This window comes from Haliotis rufescens, unplaced genomic scaffold (genome assembly GCF_023055435.1).
Source record: "Haliotis rufescens isolate VD_foot unplaced genomic scaffold, xgHalRufe1.0.p SCAF_15, whole genome shotgun sequence".
Taxonomy (NCBI): domain Eukaryota; kingdom Metazoa; phylum Mollusca; class Gastropoda; order Lepetellida; family Haliotidae; genus Haliotis; species Haliotis rufescens.
In genome coordinates, this window is record NW_025963835.1 from 5,502,429 (window position 1) to 5,529,681 (window position 27,253).

The 27,253-nt window shown below is 38.7% G+C and overlaps 2 protein-coding genes across 3 annotated transcripts; one reads left to right on the forward strand and one right to left on the reverse strand.

The window, feature by feature from the left end:
• Positions 1–791: 791 nt before the first annotated feature.
• LOC124134996 (zinc finger protein 883-like) lies at positions 792–12,121 on the reverse strand. The gene is made up of 6 exons (XM_046500144.2): positions 12,011–12,121; positions 10,412–10,529; positions 8,633–8,709; positions 7,586–7,780; positions 3,701–3,956; positions 792–2,621 (listed from the first exon to the last, which is right to left on the reverse strand). The coding sequence occupies exons 1-6, from the start codon at positions 12,029–12,031 to the stop codon at positions 1,147–1,149; spliced, it is 2,142 nt and encodes a 713-aa protein (XP_046356100.2). The 5' UTR covers positions 12,032–12,121; the 3' UTR covers positions 792–1,146.
• A 239-nt stretch (positions 12,122–12,360) lies between these two features.
• On the forward strand, positions 12,361–25,465 carry LOC124134997 (cell cycle checkpoint protein RAD1-like). 2 transcript variants are annotated; one of them, XM_046500146.2, is made up of 9 exons: positions 12,420–12,555; positions 13,295–13,475; positions 15,543–15,698; positions 19,220–19,314; positions 20,210–20,321; positions 21,478–21,600; positions 22,107–22,171; positions 24,194–24,338; positions 25,146–25,465. In XM_046500146.2, the coding sequence occupies exons 3-9, from the start codon at positions 15,567–15,569 to the stop codon at positions 25,182–25,184; spliced, it is 711 nt and encodes a 236-aa protein (XP_046356102.2). In that variant the 5' UTR covers positions 12,420–12,555; positions 13,295–13,475; positions 15,543–15,566; the 3' UTR covers positions 25,185–25,465. The 2 variants fall into 2 exon arrangements, with proteins under 2 accessions (XP_046356101.2, XP_046356102.2); XM_046500145.2 differs by lacking the exon at positions 13,295–13,475 and having other exon boundaries at positions 12,361–12,555.
• The last annotated feature ends 1,788 nt before the right edge of the window (positions 25,466–27,253 follow it).

Below are 27,253 nucleotides of genomic sequence, written 5' to 3' on the forward strand. Positions count from 1 at the left end.
GATAAGAAGTATATCTAAATTGACTATGTTAAAAGGATATTGGTTTAAATGTTCTGCAATTAATATTGATTATGACTTGATCCTTACGATCTATTTTTCTCCACAAACCATAAACAATGTTTTTGTCGAGTCATGTAAAAGCAAGACGAACACAAACATATAGAGAATCTCACCCGAGTGTCTTTTGATATCAAATATATTGACACGAGTTGAAACTCCGAGGCTTGCCACTTTTATCATTATTATTATCACTTATTTATCATCATTCGTCCAACATTTTCAGCTTGTAGACACTAATAAACAGTGTCTTTAATGTAAAAAGTAGTGCTAACAGCTTCAGTAGCAGAGCCATTAGTGATGTCATTTGATTGTGATGTCATGGTAACCAATGAAGTCACAATGGTCTGCAAGGCATTATGATGCAATTTCATTGCAGCAATATCTACAGTGTAGATATCACTTGATCCCACCTAAGCGATATCTCCTGTGGGAGCCAGTTTTGGATGATAAAACCTCATACCTTACTGAACATATACTATTATTATCAAGATCATAAGTTGATGTTTTTGTTTGGCCTGTTGTTTAACACCACACTCAGCAATATTCCAGCTATATGACCGCAGTCTGTAAATAATGGAGTCTGGACCAGACTATCCAGTGAGTGACATCACGAGCATCGATCTACGCAATTCAGATTCTATTTTAAGTAATAATTTCTATTATGGGGGCTCTTTTGGTCCATGTAATTGTTCATGTTCATGTAATTGAATTCAGGATACCACAACCATCTATTAAATCTAGCATACATACAAATTCTTTTATATCCAGCTCTGCTAACTACACAATAGGAAGAATTTGATAGCAAGCAATGTTCTTGCAACTTGTATAAAATACGGAAACATTCTGTTATTTTTCAACTGTAGGCAGTGTTTTGTGTCCCAAGTGAGATATTCACCCATGTTCCTCTGAATAATGAAGTGGACAATGACATCCATTAACTCTCTATCATAGGTTCCTGGCTTGCACAAGGGCCACAACTCTGCACACCAAATTATGACCCCTCATGTCAGTGGAAAGTCAATATATTTTCTACTTTGGTGAAACCCTAGAAAAACCCAGGTTGTTAGAAGTGATTACATTAGAATACTACAGACGCCTGTGACATAGCAGGTGTTTCTTAAGGAGTCCAATCCCTGTGAAGGCTTTCCCACACTTACCACATTGATATGACTTAACTCCACTGTGACAAGTCACATGTTCCTGCAGGACACTTGACTTTGTAAATGATTTCAAGCACACACCACACTGATAAGGCTTAGCCATAACATGTCTTTTCACTCGAGTATTGAGACCAGCTGATTCTGTGAATGCTTTCCCAGACTCTTGACTCAGACTAGGCTTGTCCTTATTGGTCCTCCTTTTGGCCCTCTGCTGTTGATTTGATTGGGTAACTGTCTCACATGTACTACTCTGATACGGCTCGACTCTACTGTGAATTTTCATGTGTCTCTGTCGACTACCAGATTGTGTAAATGTCATTCCACATTGACTACACTTATATGGCTTGGCGCCACTATGGCACCTCATATGTCTACTCAAAGTACCTGATTCTGTGAAGGCCCTATCACACACAGCACACTCATAAGGCCTTTCACCTCTGTGACGCATCATGTGCGTCCGCAGGCTGCCTGATGTTTTAACGGTTAACCCACACACACTACACTGGTGGGACTCGACGCTTGTCGCACTCGTGTCTCCGCCGTACCCATGGTGACATTTCATATGTGTCTGCAGGTTCCCTGATTGTGTAAAGGCTTTCCCACACTCCGTACACTTATAAGGCTTCACTCCAGTGTGACACCGCATGTGAGCATCCAAGTTACCTGACGATGTGAATGCTTTCTCACATTCACGACAAGGATAAGGCTTGTCTCCACTGTGACATCTCATGTGTTTCCGCAGGTCCCCTGATTGTGAAAATGTTTTCCCACACTTACTACACAGGTAAGGCTTGACTCCGTTGTGACATCTCATGTGATTGTGCAGGTTCTGCGAACGTGCAAAGGTTTTCCCACACTTCCTACATTCATAAGGCCGAACTCCATTGTGACCCTGGATGTGTGTCTGCAAGGTGCCTGCTCTCGTAAATTCTTTCCCACAGTCATCACATTGATAGGGTTTGACTCCGGTGTGACGTATCATGTGTCGCCGCAGGCTGCTGACTCTCGTAAACACTCTCCCACACTGGCTGCACTGATGATGCTTCACCCCACAGGGACACTGGATGCCACTTCTCTGGTCGCTTGATGTTTCTAAAACTTCCCCACACTTACAACATTGATAGAGCTGGCCTCCACTCTCACACTGAATGTTGTCTCTCTTGGGATCACTTCTTATCACTGCTTCCTCAACTCCACGGTTTGGGTCTTTCAAAGGGAGGTGGTTGTTTTCTAGTGCCAGGCTTTCTAGGCGTTTAATCAAGTCACGAATGCAGTAGCCTTGAGTGTTCACTATGAACCTCAACTGAGCTGTCAGTTTTCCTCCGTGTATCTTCTTCAGATGTTTCCACAGGAACACCAAAGATGAGAACCCCAGGTCACAACTGTCACATGGGTACATTCCTGGAAAAGAAATTCAGAATTCGAAAGTCAAACTTGTTGTGTTGTTTTACACTGCAGTCGGTATTAATGAAGTCTTGGCCAGGTTGATAAACTGAGCAACACCCATGCCATTAGAATGGATACATATCTGCCAATCTTAACCATATTATAGACGTCTCTTCTGGAAGCAGGGGTTAGTGCTGATCCTGCCCTTGAATGCCCACGGGAAGACAGTGAGTGAGTAAATATGGTTTTATGCGACTTTCAGCAATATTCCAGCAATATCATGGTGGGGGAACTGGGCTTCACACATCGTACCCGGGTCTTTGAGGTGACGAGCGAATGCTTTTACCACAAGCCACCCCACCGCCCCCGATGAGAAGACAAGTAACGAGGGCTCCAATGCAGATCTATGAAACACCCAAGATGGTTTGATCTGCTAACTGGATAATGATGAGTTGGTGATGTGGATTTGACATTGCACTGAACAGGTCTTCAGTTATATCAAAGCATGTCAGCTTCACGTGAAGGAGGAACTGAAAGTCAGAGGCTATACATGTTTACCACAAATTTGTTTGTTTGTTGTTTAATGCCGCACTCAGCAATATTCCAGCTGTGTGACAGCGGTCTGTAAATAATTAAATCTGGACCATACAATCAAGTGATTGACATCATGAGCATCGATCTACACAATTGGGATAAGATGACATGCATCAACCAAGTCAGCAAACATGACCACCCGATCCCATTAGTCGCCTCTCTGGCTATCCATGTTAAACTGCAGCATGATTAAACCCCACGTAACCTCATCTAAAGGGCATATTATTTAATGCAACACTTTTATCATTAACAAGGGATAGAGTTCCATGGAGTTGTTTAGCTTAAAGAAGTTATTTTTATCATTGACATTGCCATCATGAACATCCATCATTTAAGTCTTTTTTTAATGGTGAGCATAATGAGTTTACACTTCTGTGAAAAGAAAAAAAAATACAATAAATGTGTAAACACAGGTCTTAAATGCTCTGATTGAATTCGAACAGTTTAGAAAATTGACCCCACGACACCAAGCATAACGAGTAAACTCTTTATTGCTTTACCTTTTAAATAACCTTTAGGTAATTTTAGTTGTCTCTCGATACCAAGGTCTCTTGCATACTTGTGTCCATACCAAACAAGCAGCTCAGAACCAAAATCAATCTTCTTGTATGCTCTGTAGTAGATATGTCCATTGTATTGAAATGCTGTCAGATTCTGTTCTTCCTCTGTTCGAGCACAGTTGACATATCGCATCCAGTTGGCTGTGTTGCAGTGTTGGCCATCTACAAAGTGGGAAGGTTGTCCATCTGCACATATCTGAATGAAAGGAATTACATTACCAATTACATTATCCTACACATCACAGGGTTAAGTACTTTCTGTCTGTGGCATCCATAGTCAGTGCTACACATAAGAGGATTGTTGATATTCCATAAGTATTTCAATCTCATCAAAATCAGATCTTAGTTTTCGCTACTGCTAAACAAAGATCTGAGGACATCCCATTACGGGTCACGTCAGAACAACCTTTCGCGAATTTTGACCGACCAATGAAATGACTGACAAGAAATCGTCATTAGCCAATCAGAAGGCAGCTTTCTTGAGCTTTACGACACTAGTTTCAAACTGGCGACTACGCTTCGAAACATATTTTGACGTATTCTCGATTAAAAACATTCTGGAATGGCTTATAGATGGCCTAGATTGTATGGATATAATAATAAAACCCCTAATTGTTGTTCGGAAGGTCTGACGTGACCCATAATGGGATGTCCTCAGATCTTTGTTTAGCATAGCGAGAACTAAGGTCTGATTTAAATGAGATTGTAAGTATTTTCATCTTTAGCAATTAGGGGGGAATATTGCCAGTTCAAATTCGGTGGTCCCTAACTTCTTTTGTGTACCGTATTTTCTTGAGTATAGTGCGTGCTTCTTTAAAAAAAAACAACCCCACAGCTGTGTGGAAGGGGGTGTGTTTTGATGGTTTTTTTCCCCAATGCAAAGACATTACCGTGAGCACGTAACACCAGAAATAAATGTCAACAAATCAGTACTGGAGTACACAATATAGCCTTGTAATTACACTGTCTGGTTATAAGTGTTCACCATATATTGGACTTATGTTTGTAAGTTATTTCATTAATCAAATGTTAATTTTATTCAAAATTTCTTTCCATATTGTTTAAATTAATTTCGGTGAAATCGTGTGTGAAGTGATCGGTATATCGCACTACTCACTACTCACTAGTATGTACATCACATACTGTCAGATTACCGCTATTGACGCCTTCAAAGAAACTTTAGTTGACAGAGAATGGATACATATATCATAAATGCCATACTTTGACTTGTTAAAAGTCATATTTGTTGTAGTTTGAAGATTCTATGTCAACATATAGTTCTCGTGATCACAAGCCTCGACGGTGACAGATGAGGAAAAATAAAATATATCTGTCATTAGCGATCATCTGGACCGAAGTGCTATGCTTTATGGTTTTTATTATTTCAAATATATATAGTAAAAGCTGCAACTAAAATAACATGATATTGGAATATATTATTCCTGATAAAATAATAGTTTCAGATATAATTTTTTCCGATCATTGCATCAAAATTCTTTAAAGTTATGTCATTCGGTAAGTTTTAACTCATTCACCGGTAGATTCCAAGAAAACATGTGTACATCTGATTGCTGTTTCTGGCTTAGTTTATGAGAAAAAATACATGGTAATCTTAAACTCTGTATGTGAAACAACGCAGAACAGAAAATACAATTTAAACGGTAAATCAACATGTCTGGTGATTTTTTATCTCAAATTTTAAACATGTATTGACCAAGTTTCTAATCACCTGTTCATTAACCTGAATTTGCTGAAGGGGTACAGTGTAATTCTTTCCAGCACATAATACTTGAAAAATCTTTTTTGCCAAAAAAAACGGAATCCCCTCGAGGCAGATGTGCATTATACCTGGGTGCGCATGTTACTCAAACTACAGTGGTATAGTAATGTTAACACACAAGTAACTAAAGCTGTGAGTATATTTGTATCTACTGACTAGCTATCTATATACCATTATGTGGCAGTAGATATAATTACAAAATAAAATGTAATAAAGTAATAAAGCTCTCATACAATATCTACTAATGGTCCACATGCATTTTAAGTCTTCCTATGCCTTTATCTCAGTCTTGACTGTGATGATTATTTAAAGTTTTATAGTTATTCGGGCAACTAGGCCCATTTTTTATGCAGTATGATTTCATCAAATGTTATGATTTGTCATCAAAACAACATGTGCACTTTACTTGTGTGCATACCCTCTATCTAAGATCTTTGTTTAGCAACAGCGAGAACTTAGATCTGATTTTAAAGAGATTGGTTCAAATGTAGACATGGAATTCCTGTTCCTGAGAGGTAGTGATAAATTATTCCCTATTTTGATAGCTGATCGAAAGAGTTTTAGGATATTTAAATCTAGTGTCAAACACTAATAAATTACAGCATTTCATGGGTCATACCATATGGTTGATCCCACATTATCATATGATCAATCACAGAGATAGTTTGGACAAAGTCTGTTGTGTACTTTACAGATGCAGTGTTCCCGTTTACCGGTAGAATTAGGCTTGGACCGGTAATTCATGTGACTGCCAGTCCCTGTGGACCGGCAAATAAAGTACCTTATACATCTTTGTTGTTGAACAAAACATTAGTGATATTCAGATATGTATATTTTTCGAACAGTCAGTTTGTCTGTTACCATCAGGGTTTCCTGTTTTTCTATTTTGTGTGCAAGGAGATAACATTTCGCTTTGCTTTGAGGTTAAATATATATTTGTAGTGACTTAGTCTCGAAATACAAAAAACAACAACCCAAAAACCCGAGACATTGTGACTGAACTTTGTGTGAATGACGTGTAGATCTAACTAAGTTACTTCAGAGATGACGTCACTGCATTTATTTGTTGAAAGTTGGGACTTACCAAACTTAGAGGGGACTGGTAATTTTTAGAGCTGCCAGTCCACTAGGACCTGCGGTTTCAAAACCCAACGGGGACACTGAGATGAGACATAGTGTGCTTCTAGATCTTCGCAAACCATTTTTCTAAATGTCTAACCTTGCCAGGTCACCCAATCCCTATTTATATCTAACCTCCGTGGGCAAACATTACATTCTTTTAGGTGTCATTTGTCAGGTTTTCCCTACAAACTATAGCAGTATTCATGGTCTTGAAAGAGATATTAAATGAAGTCACTTGAATGTTTTTGTGAATATTTGCTATATTAGAGATCAAATTATTGGAATAATGGTTTAAGGATAACAATGTAGTTCCCATTAATACTCAACAGATCCTAATTCCAAGGGCACAGACAAAACTCTCTTTGTAGTGGTACTGTGGTACTCCCTGTTTGTGACGAAACAAATCAGGCAAATATAATAATATATATTCGCCAAACCATGGGCGTATCCAGCCACCCCCCACCCTTTTTGAAAACCAAATGTAGTATGTTGCAGACCCTGCCTGGATAGGCCCTTGCAAACACTGCTAATTTTACAGTAGTTTTCCAACACAGGAGCAATATTTTTGAAAAATTGGAAGCCTAACTACCACATTTCTAAATTATATGTCATCAAAATCATGTTTTGTTTCTTTGACCCAAACAAATAATATGCATATTTAAAAATATAACACAACTAGCATGATCAATGTTTCCATGGTCTATTAAACTAAAAAATTGTGTTTCAATAATAACCCGTCCCCGATCCTCTGTGTCAAAGTATACCTGAACAACATGAAGTTTTAGTCAGCATCTTCCAAACTCTTACTAAACATTCCAAAGAAATAGTTTTTCACCTGTGAGCTGAAAGGCACTTTGCTTTAAATTCAGCTGCATGTTGATATTTTCCATAGACATAACCATGATGCCATGTACGACACCTACTTGCCAAGTGTATCCTGATCCATGAACAACGTTTTTATTCTGGATGATATTTCCTTCATACGGCCCAAAGCAGGTGCGTGCAACAAAGTCCTGAGATGCCCAAACTCCAAGACCAGCGCCTGGGATACCGGATTCTTCAATCTCCAGACCAACAGGCAATGTCTTCCATGCCCTGCCTACTCTTCCTCGTTTTTCCTAAAATGATCCCATAATTGAGAAGTCATTGTAAATGCTTTAGAATTCATTAGGAGCATGTCTGTATGTTTATAACTGTCTAAATTTCAATTTGATGTTAAAACAGTGTTTGTGCATATACCATGCACCAACCTTTGTTAAATGGCTACTATTGGTCTTTAAATTCAGATTGACAATCCACTCAAAACACTTGACATAACAACCTCAAATCACATGTCATGGAGTACCTATGCTGATACCAAAGGGTTTGCTTCTAATTTTGTCATGGTAGACTGAAAATAAGCCTTCTGTGTTTTCAAGAGTTAGGTTACCCACACTTTACATATCCAATTTAGTGAGGTTAATCTACCAGCAGTATCATCTCTCTAAATGATTGCCAAATAATTTCCATTATTTTCTGAAATGTACAAACCAAAAGATTACCTCATCATGCTCACACTGCCATACATGTAGACATTGTCATCCAATTTAAATGTCATTTCTGGTATGCCAACGTTCAAATACTTTTTTTTTGGTTTATTTGTTGTTTAGCGCCGCACTCAGCAACATTCCACCTATATGACGACGGTCTGTTAATAATGGACTCTGGACCAGACAATCCAATGATTGATATCATAAGCATCAATCCACGCAATTACAATACGATGACATGCATCAACCAAGACAGCGAGCCTGACCACCCAATCCTGTTAGTCGCCTTTTACGACAAGCATAGTCGTCTTTTACAGCAGGCATGGGTTGCTGAAGACCTATTCTACCCCGGATCTTCACGGGTCATAAACCTCTGTAATCCAGTTACTTTCTTTGCAAGCGAGGTTCACATAACAATGTCTTGTGTATTTGACTGTATACCTTTGTGTCTGTGACCATGAGAAGAGGTCCATGTACTGAACAGTCCCCATCATACTCTTTGTGGCAGTCCTCACAATCTGATGTACAAATAGACACATTAATCAATTTCTTCATCACTATGAATTATTAAATAATTAGTATGCAGGCATACCATTGTGATCATGAATATGTGGATTGTAATATCTTACAACCTGACACTGACATTCACTGAAAATTGAGTTATTAAACTTTGTATAACATAATTTGCATTCCAATATTGTTTCAATATCAATATCATACAAAGTCGAGACTTTTAAGTTCTACACAATATGCTTACCCAGCATAAATTCATGGTGAAGGAGGTGAAATGGAGTTTAATATCGCATTCAAAATTATTGCCTGTACATTGCAACATATGCATGCATGCATGTGTGTGTGTAGCTGCCTGTACTATTTAAAACTTACCCTGGCTCTATAGCACTATCCTACTCAGACCCACTGAGAAACCATCCCGCAATTAAAATGAATACAACACTCTGACTCAGTACACTCCCCGCTATTATTCCACGGCCAAGAAAACAAAATTCTGCAGTCATTTTTTGTAAATACTGCAACCAAATCTTGATAATTCTGCACAGTGGCACAATTCTGCAAACTTTCAAGCTTAGTTTCCATGAATTTCTTAGTTTTTGCACCAGTTTGACTTGAGGCAGGCATTTTTATGATAAACTTACCCACAGATAGAATAGCTTATTGAAGTGAATCTGGAGATCACTAGTGTTAACATATACTAATGAATTTCTGGTTAGCAATAATACAAAAGTCAACTTCACTTCAAAGCGAAATAAATATCCATTTACCTGTTTAAAACCAGCTTTCAACTCACATTCTGCATCAGATTAACACAAAATACTGCACACAAAAATGTAATTTTCTGCAAGATAAGTACATTTCTGCACTGAGTGGGCATTTCTGCAAAATATTCTGCAACCAAAATCACGGAATACAGCAGGGAGTGACAGTTTACTGGCTCCTAGCCAACCATTCCTACTTCTCTTCCCTTAATGCTGGGTAACAAGGGTTCCATCTCTGACATCTTTTGGTATTTAGGTCAGGTGATTGAACTACCAACCTTCCGCTCTCCAGGCAGGCAACCACAGAGGCCATCGCATTGTATTTATACAAAAAGTCATGCCAAAGATATTTTCCATCAACCTGGCCTGAGAAGACTCATCTTAGTTTACCTAACTGCATATCATGAAACATAATGCTTAATCTGATTGCAAAATTCTATAAGAATATGTTTAAATTAACTATTCATGTGAGTTCAACACAAACTAATTAAAACAACCTCTTTTCAACCAGGATGCAGAGAATATCATGCAAATTAAATCAAGATGAATCACCATACATTTTTTATCACATAACCAAGGTATGTAATACATGTACTGAGGCATGGGGACAAACAGATGTTGAATAACAGCCCAGCAGCAAAATAACATATCTCTTGGCGCTACACAAGGCCGTATACTGTCCCATTTTGTTTTCCTAATAGATCCCTGATCCTAATAGACATTGCAGTACAGAGACACGGTTTATACGGTACCAGCATTAGAAATTGGCACTAGTCCTGTAGTCCTTGCCAAACTGCCCATTAGTTAAGGTATCTTAAGGATGAGTAGAAATGTGCCATTTTTAAGGGTTTGACTATATGTTATCATTGTAAGGACTAGTGGAAAAATGTTAGTTTGTACCCCTGATACCGCAGCCACATAGCAGGTGTAGTCATTGATGGCTTACACAAAAACTGATCATCACCACCAGGAACCTCCACATCCATGCAATTCTTCTGTGACCGACCACTCAAAGGAGCACATTTCCTTCCTTTAGAAGATCTTTGTCCAGGCTGTTTTCTCTTCTGAAAGTAAGAGGTTGCACAGACACTCATCAGTAGGGGTTTATGTGTAAATTATAGGGATGTGTATTGGAGGTTTAAAGTGTATCACAATATTTTGTAATGTGGAAGGTGACGCAAGTGTAATGGTACTGACAACAATGAACCAGGCTAACGTGACATTGAACAGCTGATGAATGTTTACTTCAGGGAAAGGAGTGATCTATAAGATTTATTGTGACTTTGGTGACTCGTAGATTGGTGAAATCTCCCACCCAGTAGGTCCATGCATCAAAGAACATAAAAACAACAGCCAAAGCAGACAGCAAATCAGACCACCAGAAAACGTTCCCCAGCCATGAAATCCAGTTTGACATAAGTCCAAATCCTCAGGACGTCACAAAGAGAAAACTCTCAGAAGCCATAGAAATCCACAATCACAAACCTTGCATCAACAGAGATGAAGAGTATTGCATCCCGTCTGCCTATGAAGATCTAATCAAGCAAAACTCTTTTAATTAGTACCCTATCAGTTTGTTCAAGAATTTAATTAGCATCCAATCAGCTTTTCTAACTTCTTAATCCTCACTGAATATCTGGCTTCATTACCGGTGTGCCATTTGGTATTCTTTCTGTACATCTGGCTTCATCTAATGATATATACCTTTTATTGCATGTAATGTACATAGATCTAATTGTTATCTGTTGGCCTACCTGTTGTTATTGTTAATCTGCTGCTTATCACAAAATATCATTTATATGTATGACTTGGTTGTAGTTTCTCTCTCTATATATATACCCATAGTTACTTGGTTGTAGTTTCTCTCTATATATATATACCCATAGTTACTTGGTTGTAGTTTCTCTCTCTATATATATATACCCATAGTTACTTGGTTGTAGTTTCTCTCTCTCTCTATATATATACCCATAGTTACTTGGTTGTAGTTTCTCTCTCTCTATATATATATACCCATAGTTACTTGGTTGTAGTTTCTCTCTCTCTCTATATATATACCCATAGTTACTTGGTTGTAGTTTCTCTCTCTATATATATATATACCCATAGTTACTTGGTTGTAGTTTCTCTCTCTCTCTATATATATACCCATAGTTACTTGGTTGTAGTTTCTCTCTCTCTATATATATACCCATAGTTACTTGGTTGTAGTTTCTCTCTCTCTATATATATATACCCATAGTTACTTGGTTGTAGTTTCTCTCTCTCTATATATATATACCCATAGTTACTTGGTTGTAATCCCACTAGCTTGATAACATATGCAATAAACCTGAAGTTATTATCCGTTTTGTTTTCTGATTTACCCACCAACGTCCTAAATGCCAATCAAAACAGTTGTTGCTAGCTATTGATTTACAGTTTCTAATTAACCGCGTCGTGCTATAACGTAGCGAATGTAAGGTCATGAGTAGATGATGCACCTGTGACCGTTTAGATGTATAAGATAAGACACTGACTTTTATTTTGACTTCTGCATACATACCATTGCTGGTTCTCGCGCCATTTGCGCAGCCGGGGCCCTAAACTAGTTCCACTGCTTAGGGATTTAGCTTACGTAGACAGGAACCCAGTCTGTTCATAAATATCAAAATTGCGGAATTGGTCTTAAACGGTTTCCACTCCAACTCAAAAGTTGGTTTATGATTGGAAATGACGATATTAACGAGAGGGTGTAGGATAAGGTGAAAATCTTAAGTGGATATCTCAACCAACAGCAGATATCTTCATATTTACCTTTTATAAACATGGATATGGATTATGATACTTGGACCAATGACATTAATTCTTACAGGATGGTAAATATGTTCGCCACGCAATTACCTCCCTTTCGGAATACTACAAGATGGCGGTAAAAACAAAACAGATATTAGAACTTGTCATTTCGTCCTGATGTTATCACAAAATTAGCAACCAACAATGAGTCTATCGACACAACAAGGAGATGATGACAACCAGAACATTCTTGTCGCAAAAGTTGACAATGCCAGGAATGTTTCCAGTATACTGAAAGCGATAAACTTCAAAGAAGTATGTCAGAAACGAGAAGTGATAGTTATTGACCTGCTATATTCAGTGCTAAGTATTAGGATCTAAATATTAATGTTTGAATGGTTTTATGTCACATATAGTTGACCCAGGTCTCATTGAAAATTCCTCTCTTGGCAACTGCCTCTGTAGCGGAGTGGATAGAGCATCTTATGTCCGCTCACGTCAACCTAAATGGAAATTAAACATTTCCCAATTGATGTTAATGTAGGCTTGGATCAAGGTGCTTTGTATTTCACTGATGAGAAGACAAAAGGGGAAGAGCCTTTAATGCTTCATTTTATTGGAATGTTAATATACATGTACCTCTGAAATTAAGAAAATAAGAACTTTATGAAAATCCCTATTCTGAAAAGATTGTTCTTTTCTCACAAAATGTATTTCTTATTGATCCTACTTTCCTAGAAAAATCCCTGATTTTGTCCTTCATCAAACATATAGTGTGTTTGCAGGAAGTTGTCTAGGCCTTGTCAGAGGCCAATATACAGCTCCAAGTCTGCAGCAAATGTCATTAACAATTCCCCAAGTAGAATTAAAAGTTTCCCAATTCCTGTTAATATGTAGCCTGCAACCTTGGGGTATCGCAGTACTTGTTATGTACGCTAAACGAAACAAAATGCACTCACTAACCTTTATGATTATTGGTGTGCTCTATATCAGATGTCATTTATTTTATCTAACTATGCACATTTTACTGATAAAAGTTCATTATTTACATTAGTAGTGCCGAGTAAAACCCAGGCCTCGCGCTTAGTTTGAGAACTCCATCATATCGCGGAACAGTGAAAAGTTGTGTATTGAGGTCTGAATTGGACAAAAAACAGGACATAATTCTACCAACCACTAAGTATGACGATGCCAGACTTCAATGATTCGTCCAGACAAGTGCAAAGACAACACAAGTAAAATTCTGAATGTGTTATCAGTAATAGGTATTCAATGCATATTTACCGAAAAGTAAGAAAAAAATATTTTAAAAAATCAACAACAAAATATCAGAAATGATATTTTAATAGGGCTGCAATGATACAGGAAGGTCACGATACGATGGGCATCTCGATATTCTGGTCACGATACGATACGTATCTCGATACGCAATGATAAAAAAAACAAGACTTAAGCATGTCAAGATTGAACCTTTCATGATTTAGGAACAGTCAAAATTATTTTATAATAATAAAATACTAAAGTTGTTAAGCTTCAAAGTGGAACTTTCCCTAACTTTCCTTCAAAACAATTCAAAGTTCAAACACCAGAAAATAATTCATGTACTTCACCAGTGATACAACTTCAAAGAATTTTGATGCAGTGGTCGAAGAAATTGTATGTGCAATTATTGTTTTATCAGGAATAATATATTCCAATATCGTGTTACTTTAGTTGCAGCTTTTACTATATATATATTTCAAGTTATAAGAACCACAAGGGTAGCATTTTGGCACTGGTGATTGCTGTCGCAGGATATTTTTACGTATGGAACAATTTGACCAGACGCCGCAGGGACTTCACGCGCAACATGTGTGTATGCGAAAACGTTATGTTGACATATATTAGCCAAATTGCCACAAATATGACTTTTAACGAGTCAAAGTATGGCATTTTTAATATTTGTATCCATTCTCTAGAAACTAAAGTTTGTTTCAATGCGTCAAAAGCGGTAATCTGCCTGTGGTTGCTGTATCTCTTCACACACAATTTCACCTAACTTAATGAAAACAATATTAAATGAAATTTTGAATAAATTTAATAAAATATATTACAAACACAAGTCCAGATATACAATGAACACGTTTTAATATCAAGATAGTATAATAATGGTATTGAATTGCTTACTTCAGTTCAGTTTGCTGACTTGTATTTCCGCTGTTATGTGCTTGCAGTGATTAGCTGATAATGTTTTTTTGAGATGGGGAAAAACATCTGTCAGTGTAAAACCTGAGCTTATTAAAAATGTAAGTACGTTACGCTTTAACCAAGTTAGCGGTTTATTGAAAGGCGCGATAGCGAGGAAACGCTGAGATTTGCGTTCCATATCGTGGCGTATCGATAAATGGGCCTACGTCTATCGTATATCGTATCGTGGGTCAGGTATTGCGATGCATCGGAATATTGGTGTATGATTTCACCCTTATATTTTAAGATATTTGTTGAAAAAATTGGATGACAATAATTTGTAAAAAAATTGATAAATGTTAAAAGTTAACAATAAAGATATAAAAAACACTTCTAGTATGCCAGTATTCTAGTATGTTTTTATCATTTGGCTACTAGTAAAGAACGTATTTCTAAGTATGGCATTATGGCCCTTATGATCTCCTAATAGATTCTGGGCACAGAGCGGGAAAAATGTGCAGACTACGTAACTTCCATTATCTTATTAGTCGCCATGAATATGCAAATGATTTTGTACAGGTCGATAGAGAAGTTTACTTTGGAAACTGTGTGTTATATCATTGTCCATTGATAGATGGGGGTCAGGCAATATATAAAAGATGCCAGAAGTAAGTATCAACTCGTTAATATATCCTACATTAAAGCAGACGGAACATTCCAAGGAAATTGAAAGTGTTTACGAAACGAGCACTTCCTGGTAACGTGGTTACTGTTTTACATTAATAGATAGCCGCTAAGAGGCGTGTCCCTTGTAAACTACCGGAAATCACAAATGTCGCGATACCATGAATGCTGTGGTTCCACGGGGTCAGAGTATATAACTAATAACTAATTTTGGGGTTTTGTAGAAATAACCTGTATTTTACTGATAAGGGGACCAATAAATAAGAAGAGATTTTAATGCTTAATTTTGAATGCAATCTCAAAATATATTGTTAAAACTGTCCTATGTCTGAATTTAAGGAAATAAGAACTTTAAGAAATCCCAATTTTGAACAAAATAACATGTTTTTTTCATGTTTGCCTGCCAGAAGCATTTAGTCTAGAAATCTGGATAAATCTCTGGTTTGTTTCAGACAGCCACTGTGTTTGCCAGTCCTATGGGTCTGAAGGTGACAGTGGAAGATGCGAAGTGTGTTCAAGCCAATGCATTCATACAAGAGGCAATCTTCCATGAATTCTCCATCAAAGAAGATCAAATAACATTCAAGATAAATTTGACAGTATTATTAGTAAGTATGAAATATTCAACTTTACTTCACCCTTACATCCAATTAAGTATAACCATAATAATGGAGTTTTACAGAAATAGAAAGTTATAAAAACTGTTTGCTTGGACAGAATAATTCATTCATCATTATGTTTTTAACAATGGCCTGATGTGCAAAAGTCATGTTGAAACTATAGCATGTATAAAACTGTAAATGTGTCATTCAAATAATTTGTTAATATTCTCAAAGGCAAAAGTTATACAAACACAATACAAACAAACAAATAGAATCCATCAAAAGTTTGATTGCCATGGGTGGAGTAAACGTTTGAAACAAAACATTGGTAGGCTGCAATGAGGACCCACAGACTTTGGAAGCTGCAGGCCCTGACTAAACTCTTCAGGCTCTCATTTTAAGAAATTGAAGCTTATTGTGACAAGTGAATAGACAGGTAAAGTTATAGCAGGCGATAAGGACTGTGGGACCGCCTCCATGGTCTAATAAATACTGTAGAGCGTCTGCCCGGAGAGTGGAAGGTCTGGGGTTTGATTCCCGGCCGCGTCATACCAAAAGACATTAAAAGATGGTACTTGTTACTCTGTCTGGTGCTCGGCATTAAGGGCCTAAAACAAGGACTGGTCGGCTCAGAGTCAGTATTCTGTGTCTGAGTGGGGTATTCATGCATGCATGCACGTCGCTATATAAGTGCAATAATCTTGGACACAACGTTAAACCCCATTTCACCTCATCCGACCAATCAAAGCGTGGCTTACCAGATCATGAAAGTGACAGTCGGAATGTGTTTTCTAATCATGCAAGATCGAAAACGTTAACACAGTGTATTCCGAACGACAGTTATGGCCCATATCGTCTATCGCTTCCGTGGGATAAACATTTGAACGGAGGAGGCATTGCACAGTACGTGGGATGCCCTGCCATACAATCTCAGCCATATATTAGACATTCCGGAATGTTCGTTTGTTCAGTTTTCAAAATTTTAATCGTGAACTGTGTATACATATTTTTCAAGCGTAGTCTGTAATGGAAGTCGCCAGGTTGAATCGAGTGCCGTAAAGCTCGAGAAAGCTGCTTTCTAATTGGCTGATGTTGACTTCTTGTTAGTCATTTCAGTGGTTGGTCAAAATTCGCAAAAGGTCGTTCTGACCCGTAATGGGATGTTCTCAGATCTTTGTTTAGCGGCAGCGAGAACTTAGATCTGATTTTAATGAGATTGTCTTGATGTTCTGCTGTTGATTGGACTTCTTGCTGGGAGCGTCAAAGAGATGCTTTAGATGTAGGGTTGGTACTGGCTGTGAGAGTTACTGTCTGGAACCTGTGTCTAGATGTGTGGTTTGAACCATATGTATTGGTGAGGGGTTGGCACCAGTAGGTGTCCACTATGGGGATCGTCTGTGATGTGGTTCTTCTGTTGATAACATCGGCATAGGTGCCCTGTTCACGTTGAATTGACGTATAACATTACACTGTGAGATACCAGATTCAAGCATTCTTCACCATCTGTCATTTTCACTTGGGCATGATTTGGTGAAATATCATCAAATAGTCAAAAGTGGAGTTTTTTTCTGAAGATTGCTTAGAATGACAATGATATGGTAATGGATATCTGGTCTTTTATTGAGAGCATTTTGAGCAGTCTCTCCTGAATATTGTTTTTTCTTGCAAATACAAACATGCAGTGCAAGCAAAATTATTTGGTTGCATTTCTTCGAGTTAGTACCTAAACATTTTGCCAAATTCATAATGGTTTATAAGTGAACAAACCGCCTCTGTGGTCTAGTGGTAGAGCGTGGCACTCAGCATAAAGGGGCTAAGCCATTTGTGTAAGCCATCCATGACTGCAGCAGCCATGTGGCAGCAGTATCAGGGGTAGAAACTAACATTTTTAGTCCACTAGTCCTTAAAATGATAGACCACCTCCGTGGTCTGGTGGTAGAGTGTCCGCCCAGAGAGCGGGAGGTCCGGGGTTCGATTCCTGGCCGTGTTATACCAAAAGACGTTAAAAGATGGTACTTTTTGTTACCTGGTGTTCGACATTAAGGGGCTAAAAAGAGAACTGGTCGGCTCGGAGTCAGTATACTGTGTCTGAGTGGGGTATTCATGTTAAACTGCGGCATGGTATCTCAGTGAGCTAGCACTATAAATCGGCATCAGTCTGGACTAGTACAAGCAGCCACACAAACACACACACGTACATGCATGTCGCTATATAAGTGCAATAGTCTTGGACGCGAAGTTAAACCCAATTTCACCTCACCTTATACATGAACAATAACCATGTCGCAGTGACATTTGCCTTTGAGTATACTAAAGTTCACAAAATGTAAAACATTTAGACTAACGATGCTAATTATAGTTCGCCATATGTTTTGCCAGTAAAGCTTTACAGTATACAATTTTATACTGCAGTTTGTGGACAAAAAAGCTATACCACACCACAGCAAGAATAAACAAAATTACTGTTACTGTTTTGTTGCTAACCCTAACAAAAGTGTACATCATCAATTCATGTTAGATTCTGGTTTTGAAATTGACAAAAAGGGCTTTTAGCTGTTCTGTGCACAGCTGAATGTACCAATTAAATGGTTTTGATATTAACATTGCCAAAATTCATCTTCCAAAAATGTCGTTAGAAAATCTAAATCTAAATTTTGTTAAAGTGTGCTTAATGGTAATGCATTCCAGTGTCTGCCAAAATACTCAGCCATTAGAGTCTACCATTGTCTACTAGCCTGAAATTGTCTCTTGGCATCATGTTCAGTGTATTTTGTTTGTAACTTTAATATACTGTAAAACGTGAAATTAATGAGTCTCCAAAAGAATGCGACCGCTAGCTCCTAGCCAAAAATACGACTCAATATGAATGCGACACCCCTTTCTCTCAAGCACCAGTGGATTTATATCTAAACAAAATGTCCTCTGTCAGGTTTACAGGAGAATCTTCACCTTAATCCAACCTTACATTAATCCAATCACACACCAAATAGCACCGCTTATTAGCGCTGAGTAGAGTACTTCGCTAAAACAATCGCAAAGAGCAAAGACACTGTGTTGGGTGGCATCTGTCTGGACTTGCAGGTGTGATCAGTGATGACATGATGAGTAGAACTTTTGTCTTGACCCCAGCAGTGACAATTCACAAGATGTAATTAGTGTTTGAATGACATTGTTTATATACTTGTAACAAGTGCTGCTCAATAAACATTGATGTCGAATACATAGCTGTTTGTTTTCAGCGTCTGTCTGAGTTGGTATTTCTGCAATCCAAAATGTCTTATTGTTGATATAAATGCGGTGTTTAATAATGCGAGCAAATACCACTCGCATTTTTCGCATTTAATTCACGCTCGCGTTAATTTCAATTTTTACAGTATTAACATGGGACTTGTGGCTGGGGTAACAGACTTGCCTCCATTGTTGGATTAAGGGACCAGACTACCATGGGTTTAATGATGGGTTGAGATGACCCTGAATGTTGTGTTGTCCTAAGCCTTGAATGTAATATATTATGTTTGTTTTCCTAGGAATGTCTGACCATATTTGGCAGCAGTAATATCCCCAGGGTGACGACCAGCCTGAAGATGTGTTACGCTGGCTATGGCTGTCCCCTTGTGCTCATGTGAGTGTGATGTTTGTTTGTTTGTTTGTTTGTTTGCTGTCTAACGCTGCACTCAGCAATATTCCAGCTATATCATGACAGTCTGTAAATAATAGTGTCTGACCACCCAGTCCCATTAGTCACCTCTTACGACAAGCATGGGTTGCTGAAGACCAATTCTAACCCACATCTTCATGGGTGGGATGTGAGTGTGATATCTGTTTGATGTGAGTGTATTATGACATCCCACAATGACGTCAGATCGATCGCGCACAAGACAGGCAATCACTTTGTCGCCTTGGCCTTGGGCTCTACCCTTCAACCAGTAAACATCATCTTAAGTCATGATAAATGCCTATCTTCTGTGGTTTACTGGAGTGCTCTCATACATAACAGAACAAACATAAGATAACAAAGTCATCTGAAGTCACAGACTGAGATACTCATACTGAGATTTTTATTCAAAGTTTGAAAAATCAGTCTGTATCAATCATTTTACCCATACTTATGTATCTCATCATGTCAGAATTAAAAAAATGGCAAGAGTAGGAAAGCTAGTTCTTATAATCTTCATGCCAATATTTCAAGGTGTTCCTCAACTTTTACCATTCAAGTGGGTGAAAAAGGGCGTTTGTCCATCTGTGACCTTTGGTGCTATAAGCAAGCTCCTGGGAGTAACAAGCGAAACTAACTGTTTTAATTCACTAGTCCTTATGATGACAACATATAGCAAAACCCTTAACAACGGCAAATGTCTGCTAGTCCTTATGATGCCTTAACTATTGGGCAGTTTGGCAAGGACTACAGGACTAGTGCCAATTTGTATTGCTGAACAACTGTGGTTATACTACTATCATGTGTGTTGCGTGTTTTTATTATTATGTCTGATTATGTATATTATATTGGATGTTCCCAGCCTGGAGGAGGAGGGTGTTCTGACCGACTGCAGCATCAAGACCCTGGAGCCGGATGAAGTCCTGGACTTTGATTTCTGTAGTACAAATGTCATCAACAAGATCATAATGAAGGTATGTAGTGTAAGCCTCACTACTAGCAGGGACTAATGGTGGTTCGGGTTCAAGCTTTCTCTCCTCATGACTAACGGGGAGATTCCCGACAGAGGTACCAGATGTGCAGCTCATTCAGCCACGAGGATATTGCTGGGCTATTGCTAAAGGCAGTGTGTAACTTTATTCACTCCCTCTGCTACCTGAATAATCACAGGGCTTGATTTAGCTATATATGACATGAACAAGTGCAACCTATTATTAAAACATGCATCCTTATGCTTATGTCTACATGCACCAAGTGCATGTCAACACATTTCAAATTTGTGTCAACCCTTACTTTAAAGGGTCTGTGAAAACATTCAACACATCTAAGCTTTATGTAACACACTACATAAATAATCCCTGTGTTATGTATAATTTATCATACCTTCTGGAGCTTGACGTCAAACCGTGGTACTTCAAGATTATTTGCACATTTCAAATTGATAAATTTACCTGGTTGTGTCTGGTGCCACTAGATTTCCATGTCAACAGGCACCTGGTGAACACTAAGTTAAGTTCTTTAGATCGAGCCCTGTATCATGGAACTTGATGTTTGTATCTATCTCCATGAATCCTACTATGTCAAAGGTCAGTGGCAAGTCAAGGTCATTTGGTTGAGGTTATTATGAAAGGTGGAAGAATTGGCCAGCCTAAGGTCAACATTTGTATGACCCAAAACAAGTGGATGATAAACATTATTCCATCAGTAGGTCATTGACAGTCATTAAGTAAGGCCTTGTATTCTTTTGCCCTGTTTTCACATCTGCTGACCTTGGAAATCGAAAATTCAGAAATATATAAAATCAGATTGACAAGGTTTTCATATGCCGCCAATGGTAAAGATCCCTTTACCAGTAAGATTAACCCAAGGGATATTTTATAACTAAAACAGAATTATTTACTACCCCCCAACCAAATTTTTCTCTATCACAATCTGCAAACCAAACGTAAGAAAGCTCTGGCCTTACTGGATGTTTTGGGTTACAAGTACAAGGTGACATTCAAGGTTATAACATTATTAGTGTTTTACATAGACATGTTTTCCTTTAGCTTACCGATAGCGTTTTGTCCTGAGTTTAAGGGTCAAAAGGTCAAGGTTACAGTGAATGTCAACATTCCATTGTCCTTGCAGTCGGAGTGTGTGAAGGAGGTTTTCAGTGAGCTAGATATGAGCAGCGATGTATTACAGATCCTTATGTCGCCAGACCAGCCATACTTTCAGCTGTCGACCTTCGGCAATGCTGGCAGTACTCACGTAAGTTCTTCAAGATTTAAATGAAGATGTATTTATCTATTCACCTTGTGTGCAAAAGGTGAATGTGTTATATGAATTCCAAGGGGGAAACAGGTGCCTGAAGTCCGATGCTGGTTCAAGTGCCGATACAGCTGATGAGGTGCAGGAAAAGTGAGTGAGGTGATCTCAGGTGTAATGGGGTCTAACGTCATGTTCAATATTATTTAACTTATTTAGTTACCTGCATTTATCTCTGTGTGTGTGTGACTGCTTGTACTAGTCTGGACTTCAGAATGCTAGCCCATTGAGATATCACTGGTTATAATTGATAATTTTAACACAGTTGATAGCAACAAATTCTTTTTGGTAGGACCTCATGGAATGTTGAGAATTTAACACAAAACCAGTACAGCTAAATATCATATGTTTCATAACTCAAATATTGATACATTTCAATATGTGACCTGGTCTTATTTGTGACACCACTAGATATCATTCATTTTTGTAAGCTGATGTTTCATTTTCAGTCAGCCTTTCCCAAAGACTCAGACATGGTTGAATCCTTCCAGTGTCAGCAAACTCAAACCAACAGGTGAGATCTGGTCATGTTGTGTGTAGAGTCATGATGGTACATAATTATTGCTGTAGCACCAAAAAAAGCAGGGAACAGGTGGCCCAGTCTTAGGTGCTGCAATTTGCTGTGCTGCATGCCAAAACCTATGATCATGGGTTCGAATCCGGTTCACCCAGATTATGTTTCAAGGTGTGTCAGCACCCATCTTCCTGAAGCAAGGGAGTTAGCTGACTGTAACTAAGTGTAAGAGTCAGGTTTCCACCCTTGCCAAACTGGGCTGGAATTTCTTGCCCCGATCGTAGCGCCATGATTCGCTATTACGAGTTATGTCCCTTCTACTGACTAATCAGATTCCACCTCTCAAATCACTTGCATTTGTTTGAAACAAAATGGCAGCACCCAGTCGATATGATCTGATCAAATCACGTGGGCACCTCGATTAAATACATGAAAAGATTTGGAAAATGTCTGTTGACTCAGAGTTGACGGTACATATGTTTCGCTAATCCTGCGATCGTCCGAAATCTGCGTGGCAGTTTACAATACAGATGTCGATTTTGTCGATTTTGTTACATGATTTTGATTGGACTATGCATTGACCAAAATATAAACTGGGGTTATATAGTCAGTTAACTCCCTTGCTTTTGGAAGATGGTCAGCACCATACCCTTGCTTGTGGGTTTCACCAAAGAGGTAAACGTTTAAGACCTGCATCACTTGGGGCTTTCTCCCACATTAAGCTGACACGGTGTGATATAACCACTATACTGTTAAGAGAGGCATTAGACCTAACTCACTCAAGAATGTACCTATTTTTTGGCAATCTCTAATCCCTAGAATGAACTTCACACATGCAGTGTTACACTAGGGCTGTGATCACAGGTGTCTGTATCAATCCAAGACACACAATGTACTGTATCTCTTTCTAAAGAGGTGATGTGCTATTTCTGTCCTCAATTTTTAGATATGCACTGAATTTAAATTCAGTGTCAGTTCTAATAAGTTCATGCATTGGTAATTATCAGCATGACAGGCTATCGTTCAAGGTGATGTTGTTCCTAGAGGTTTCTGTGGTAATATTGTTTATCACCATATTGACAGGCGTAAGACCCTTTTCACTGATTTTGTTTGTTTGTTTGTTGTTTATGCCGCACTCAGCAATATTCCAGCTATATGACGGCGGTCTGTAAATAATCCAGTCTGGACCAGATTGACATCATGAGCATCGATCCACGCAATGATCAATAACATGCATCAACCAAGTCAGAGAGCCTGACCACCCGATCCTGTTAGTCGCCTCTTACGACAAGCATAGTCACCCTTTTTGGCAAGCATGGGTTGCTGAAGACCTATTCTACCTCGGATCTTCACGGGTCTCATTTCAAAGAAGAAAATATCATTCCATAACAAAACCAAGGTCAAGAACCTGCTCATTGCAATGTTGATATCGTGTGACTGTGACCGCATCAAGAGTCCTACTGCACATTCAGGATCATATTTCACCTCACCTACATCCAAGTTTTTTAAATATGTTAGGTGGGAGATATTTGATATTCTATATACACAAACTACTCAGGGAATCTGTGTATTAACTGTGGATGGATTTGATTCCTGAGTGTGAACATGAGTGTTTGGTTGGACTCATCTTCCCAAGGCCAGGGCGTTAACTGACTTATTGATAATCAAGATATATATCTTGACGGATCTTACCTTGTGAGGTGTGTCAAATCACATGAGCACCTTGATTAAAAACATGAAAAGATTTGCAAAATATCTATGAACACCCAGTTCGCAGTACTCATGCTTTGCAAATCCTGCAGTTGACTGAAATCTGTTCATTGAAATCCATGTTGTTTACGAACTGACTGGATGTCTAGTTCATCACACAATTTTGATTGGACTATGCATAAACTCGTTAATCCCGCCAAAATGTAACTCCAGAATTCCAGCCTAGTTCGGCAAGGGTGGAAACTGGACTTTTATAGTCAGTTAACTCTCTTGCCTGAGGAAGCTAATTTGGACTATGTTTCTTTGTTGCAGGTATAAGTTAGCCCTGCTGAAGCCGACAGTGAAAGCTCTGGCTCAGTCAACTCGAGTGTCCATCAGAACGGACAACAGGGGCTTCCTGTCACTACAGTACATGATCAAGAATGAGGACAACCAAGTCTGCTTTGTAGAATTTTATGTGAGTTTAATGATTTGAAATTTGACTTTGGCATGTTTTTAACAGACTACCTCTTTTCATTATTGCCTGAAGCAAATGTGACCAAGTGCTCCACGACACTGCAATTTGCAGTGCAGAGTTGCATCCCTTTGGCATGCCCGGATCTGCCCACGTGTTCCAGTCCAACAAACAGAATATGATTCTTACTTTGCCAGCACGATACCCATGCGCATTGGCAAATGTTTATTATGTTGCTTAGAACTTCCCTCACTCTCTCTCTCTTTCTTCCCTCCCCCCCCCCCTTTAAGTACCCAGCAATCTTTGGTTGTTGTAAGAGATGACTCAGTGAATCTGATACACTTGGTAGATTGCGTGGCATCATATCTGTGGAAGCTGCTTATGATTTCAATCACTGGTTTGTCTGGTTATGAATAGATTAATTGCAGGCTGCAATATAGCTGGAATATTGCTGAACACTCATTCACTCACATAGCTGCTGACCCGTGAAGATCCGTCATAAGTGGTCAGACTCAGACTTGGTTGATGCATGTTATCGTATTCCAATTGCAGGGATTGATGCTCATGATGTCAATCACTTGATTGTCTGGTCCAGACTCGATTATTTACAGACCGCTATCACACAGCTGGAATATTGCTAAGTGCGGCATTAAACAACAAACAAACAAAGCATAGCTGCAAGTGTTTTCATTAATGTTGACATTTGCAGACAAGCATGTGGAAAGTTGAAGGTTGAAGCTGCTTCTGGGGCTCAATGTGGAACCATGTCGTATACTTACAGTAGTTGGTAACATCTTGTCTTCATTGCAGTGTGCCCCAGATGAAGAAATGGATGAGCCTGATCACTGATGCAGGAGTCTACCATGTATATGTGTGGTCAACAGATGTGCTGGTTCTTAAATATGAATGAGTGACTATGATGACCTTAGGGACACTTGGAGAATTGTTGACAGCAGTGTTGAAGACCCAGCCAGATGTTTGCATGGCCAGAGACTTCCCAATACAATCTTAGTTCAGATGCCTGGGTACATCAACAGGCAGTGTGGTCAAGGAGCATTAGAGACATTACATGGTTTGTTATTATGTGATACATTTGTACTTTTATTTTTCATAAAAAGTCATATATCAAATTTTGGTTTTGGTTTGATGGCTGCTTACAGAGTTTCCTGGCTGAAAACGTGTTGAATCAAAACAAGCTGGATTCCAAGGAAGGATGTTGTTTTGGTGGAAACATCTCAACATGACAAGAAAATGTTGCATATTTTGGTCATTGTTTAAAGGTTTTAATTGTGACCCGTGTGGGTCACCTGACTATGTGTTTTAAGGTCTGGATTGTATCAAATAAGCAGGAAGTAGGCCAGTCTCATTAAAATCAGATCTTAGTTCTCGCTACTGCTAAACAAAGATCTGAGGACATCCCATTATAAGTCACATCTGCGCAAACTTTCACCTACCAATGAGAAGACGAACAAGACGTCAAAATTAGCCAGTCATAAAACTGCCTCTCGAGCTATTAAGCACTAGTTTCAAACTGGCGACTTCCATTCCTGACTAATCTATAACATATATTTTGACAAAGTTCAAAATGCAAATTTAAAAACTGATCAAAAGAATATTCTGGAATGCCTAACAGATGGCCAAGATTGGATGGCAGTGATGGGGTCAAGATACACGCTGACAAACCAAACTTGCTCACAGGGAGGAAGAGGACATGTAGAGAGTGACAGAAGATGGAAGTAGAGAAAGGGGAGGGTAGATGCTGGAAATGGATTGATTGAGCATTACTAATAAGAAGAACCTAAGTAGTTTAGGTATGTAGTTATTACTGCAAATATATATTAGTTTGCAAGTCAACAGTATATGTGTGTTAGTTATGTATTGTGTGGTCAAGTCCATACACTCATGAGTTACAAGACCCAATTTCAGACGAGTGATGTGACGTCAGTTGAGTAGTATTTACAGTAGGTTAAATTGCCAAGTTCAGGGATCCACAAAAAATGCTTTCAATCTACATACCTTTACATTCTTGATAATATTGTCAAATCAGTTTTTATCACATTGTCCCATCCGCTTCTAGAAGACGCGTGGTGGTGGGGTAGCCTAGTGGTTGAAGCCTTCGCTCGTCACGCGGAAGACCCAGACCCGTGTTCGGTTCCCCACATGGGTACGTGTGAAATCCATTTCTGGTGTCCCCTGCCGGATATATTGCTGGAATATTGCCAAAAACAGCGTAAAACCCAATCTCAATCAAATCAGATCTTAGTTTTTGCTAGCGGTAGCAAGAACTAAGATCTGACTTTAATGAGATTGGAATAAGCTTATAGTACGAGAAAGGAGTTTGCATCATATGCAGAAATGGAACCGACTCTGTAGCGTAGTGGATAGATTGTCTGTCGATAAAGCAGAAAGTCAATGGATCCATCCCCTGGCTGCCTCACACCAAAAAGACCTAAACAGATGGTACTTCTACAAACACAGGGTTCAGTGAACAAGGACACGGAGCTTATAAGCACTTCTGGTCGAATCACCTTGACCCTTAATCTCAGGTATTGAGTGATTATAGCTGACTGGAAATTTTTTTGATTTTTCATGAACATGGTGCTATCAAAACTTTCCGAAATTTGAGCTCTTTCAAAATTTGACCTCCAGTGCTCTTGACTTCATACCGAAGGTCACCTACAATGACCACAGTTGGTCACCCAAGATATACCTATACTAAGTTTCATCCACTGACACTCAAATATACTCAGCTATGATTTACACTTTCGTCGACTTTGAGGGACCTAAACTTTCCATGTCATTTAGTCATAGGTCAAAACCAAAACATCCTGTGTATACAAGGCATATCAGGTTTGAAGTCTTTAACATGGGTCATACAGGAGTTAGAGAAAAACCTTGAGGAGCTTGCCATCCGCTCC

Bases quoted from the DNA above. Each gene is read 5' to 3' on its own strand.
- LOC124134997 (XM_046500145.2), top strand. From the start codon at position 12,445: ATGAGTCTATCGACACAACAAGGAGATGATGACAACCAGAACATTCTT. The intron at 15,699-19,219 runs GTAAGTATGAAA...TTGTTTTCCTAG, and splicing joins TAAATTTGACAGTATTATTA to GAATGTCTGACCATATTTGG. The intron at 21,601-22,106 runs GTAAGTTCTTCA...TTTCATTTTCAG, and splicing joins GCAATGCTGGCAGTACTCAC to TCAGCCTTTCCCAAAGACTC.
- LOC124134996 (XM_046500144.2), bottom strand. From the start codon at position 12,031: ATGGCGCGAGAACCAGCAATG. The intron at 7,781-8,632 runs GTATACAGTCAA...GGATCATTTTAG, and splicing joins TCATGGTCACAGACACAAAG to GAAAAACGAGGAAGAGTAGG. The intron at 3,957-7,585 runs GTAGGTGTCGTA...CCTTTCATTCAG, and splicing joins GATCAGGATACACTTGGCAA to ATATGTGCAGATGGACAACC.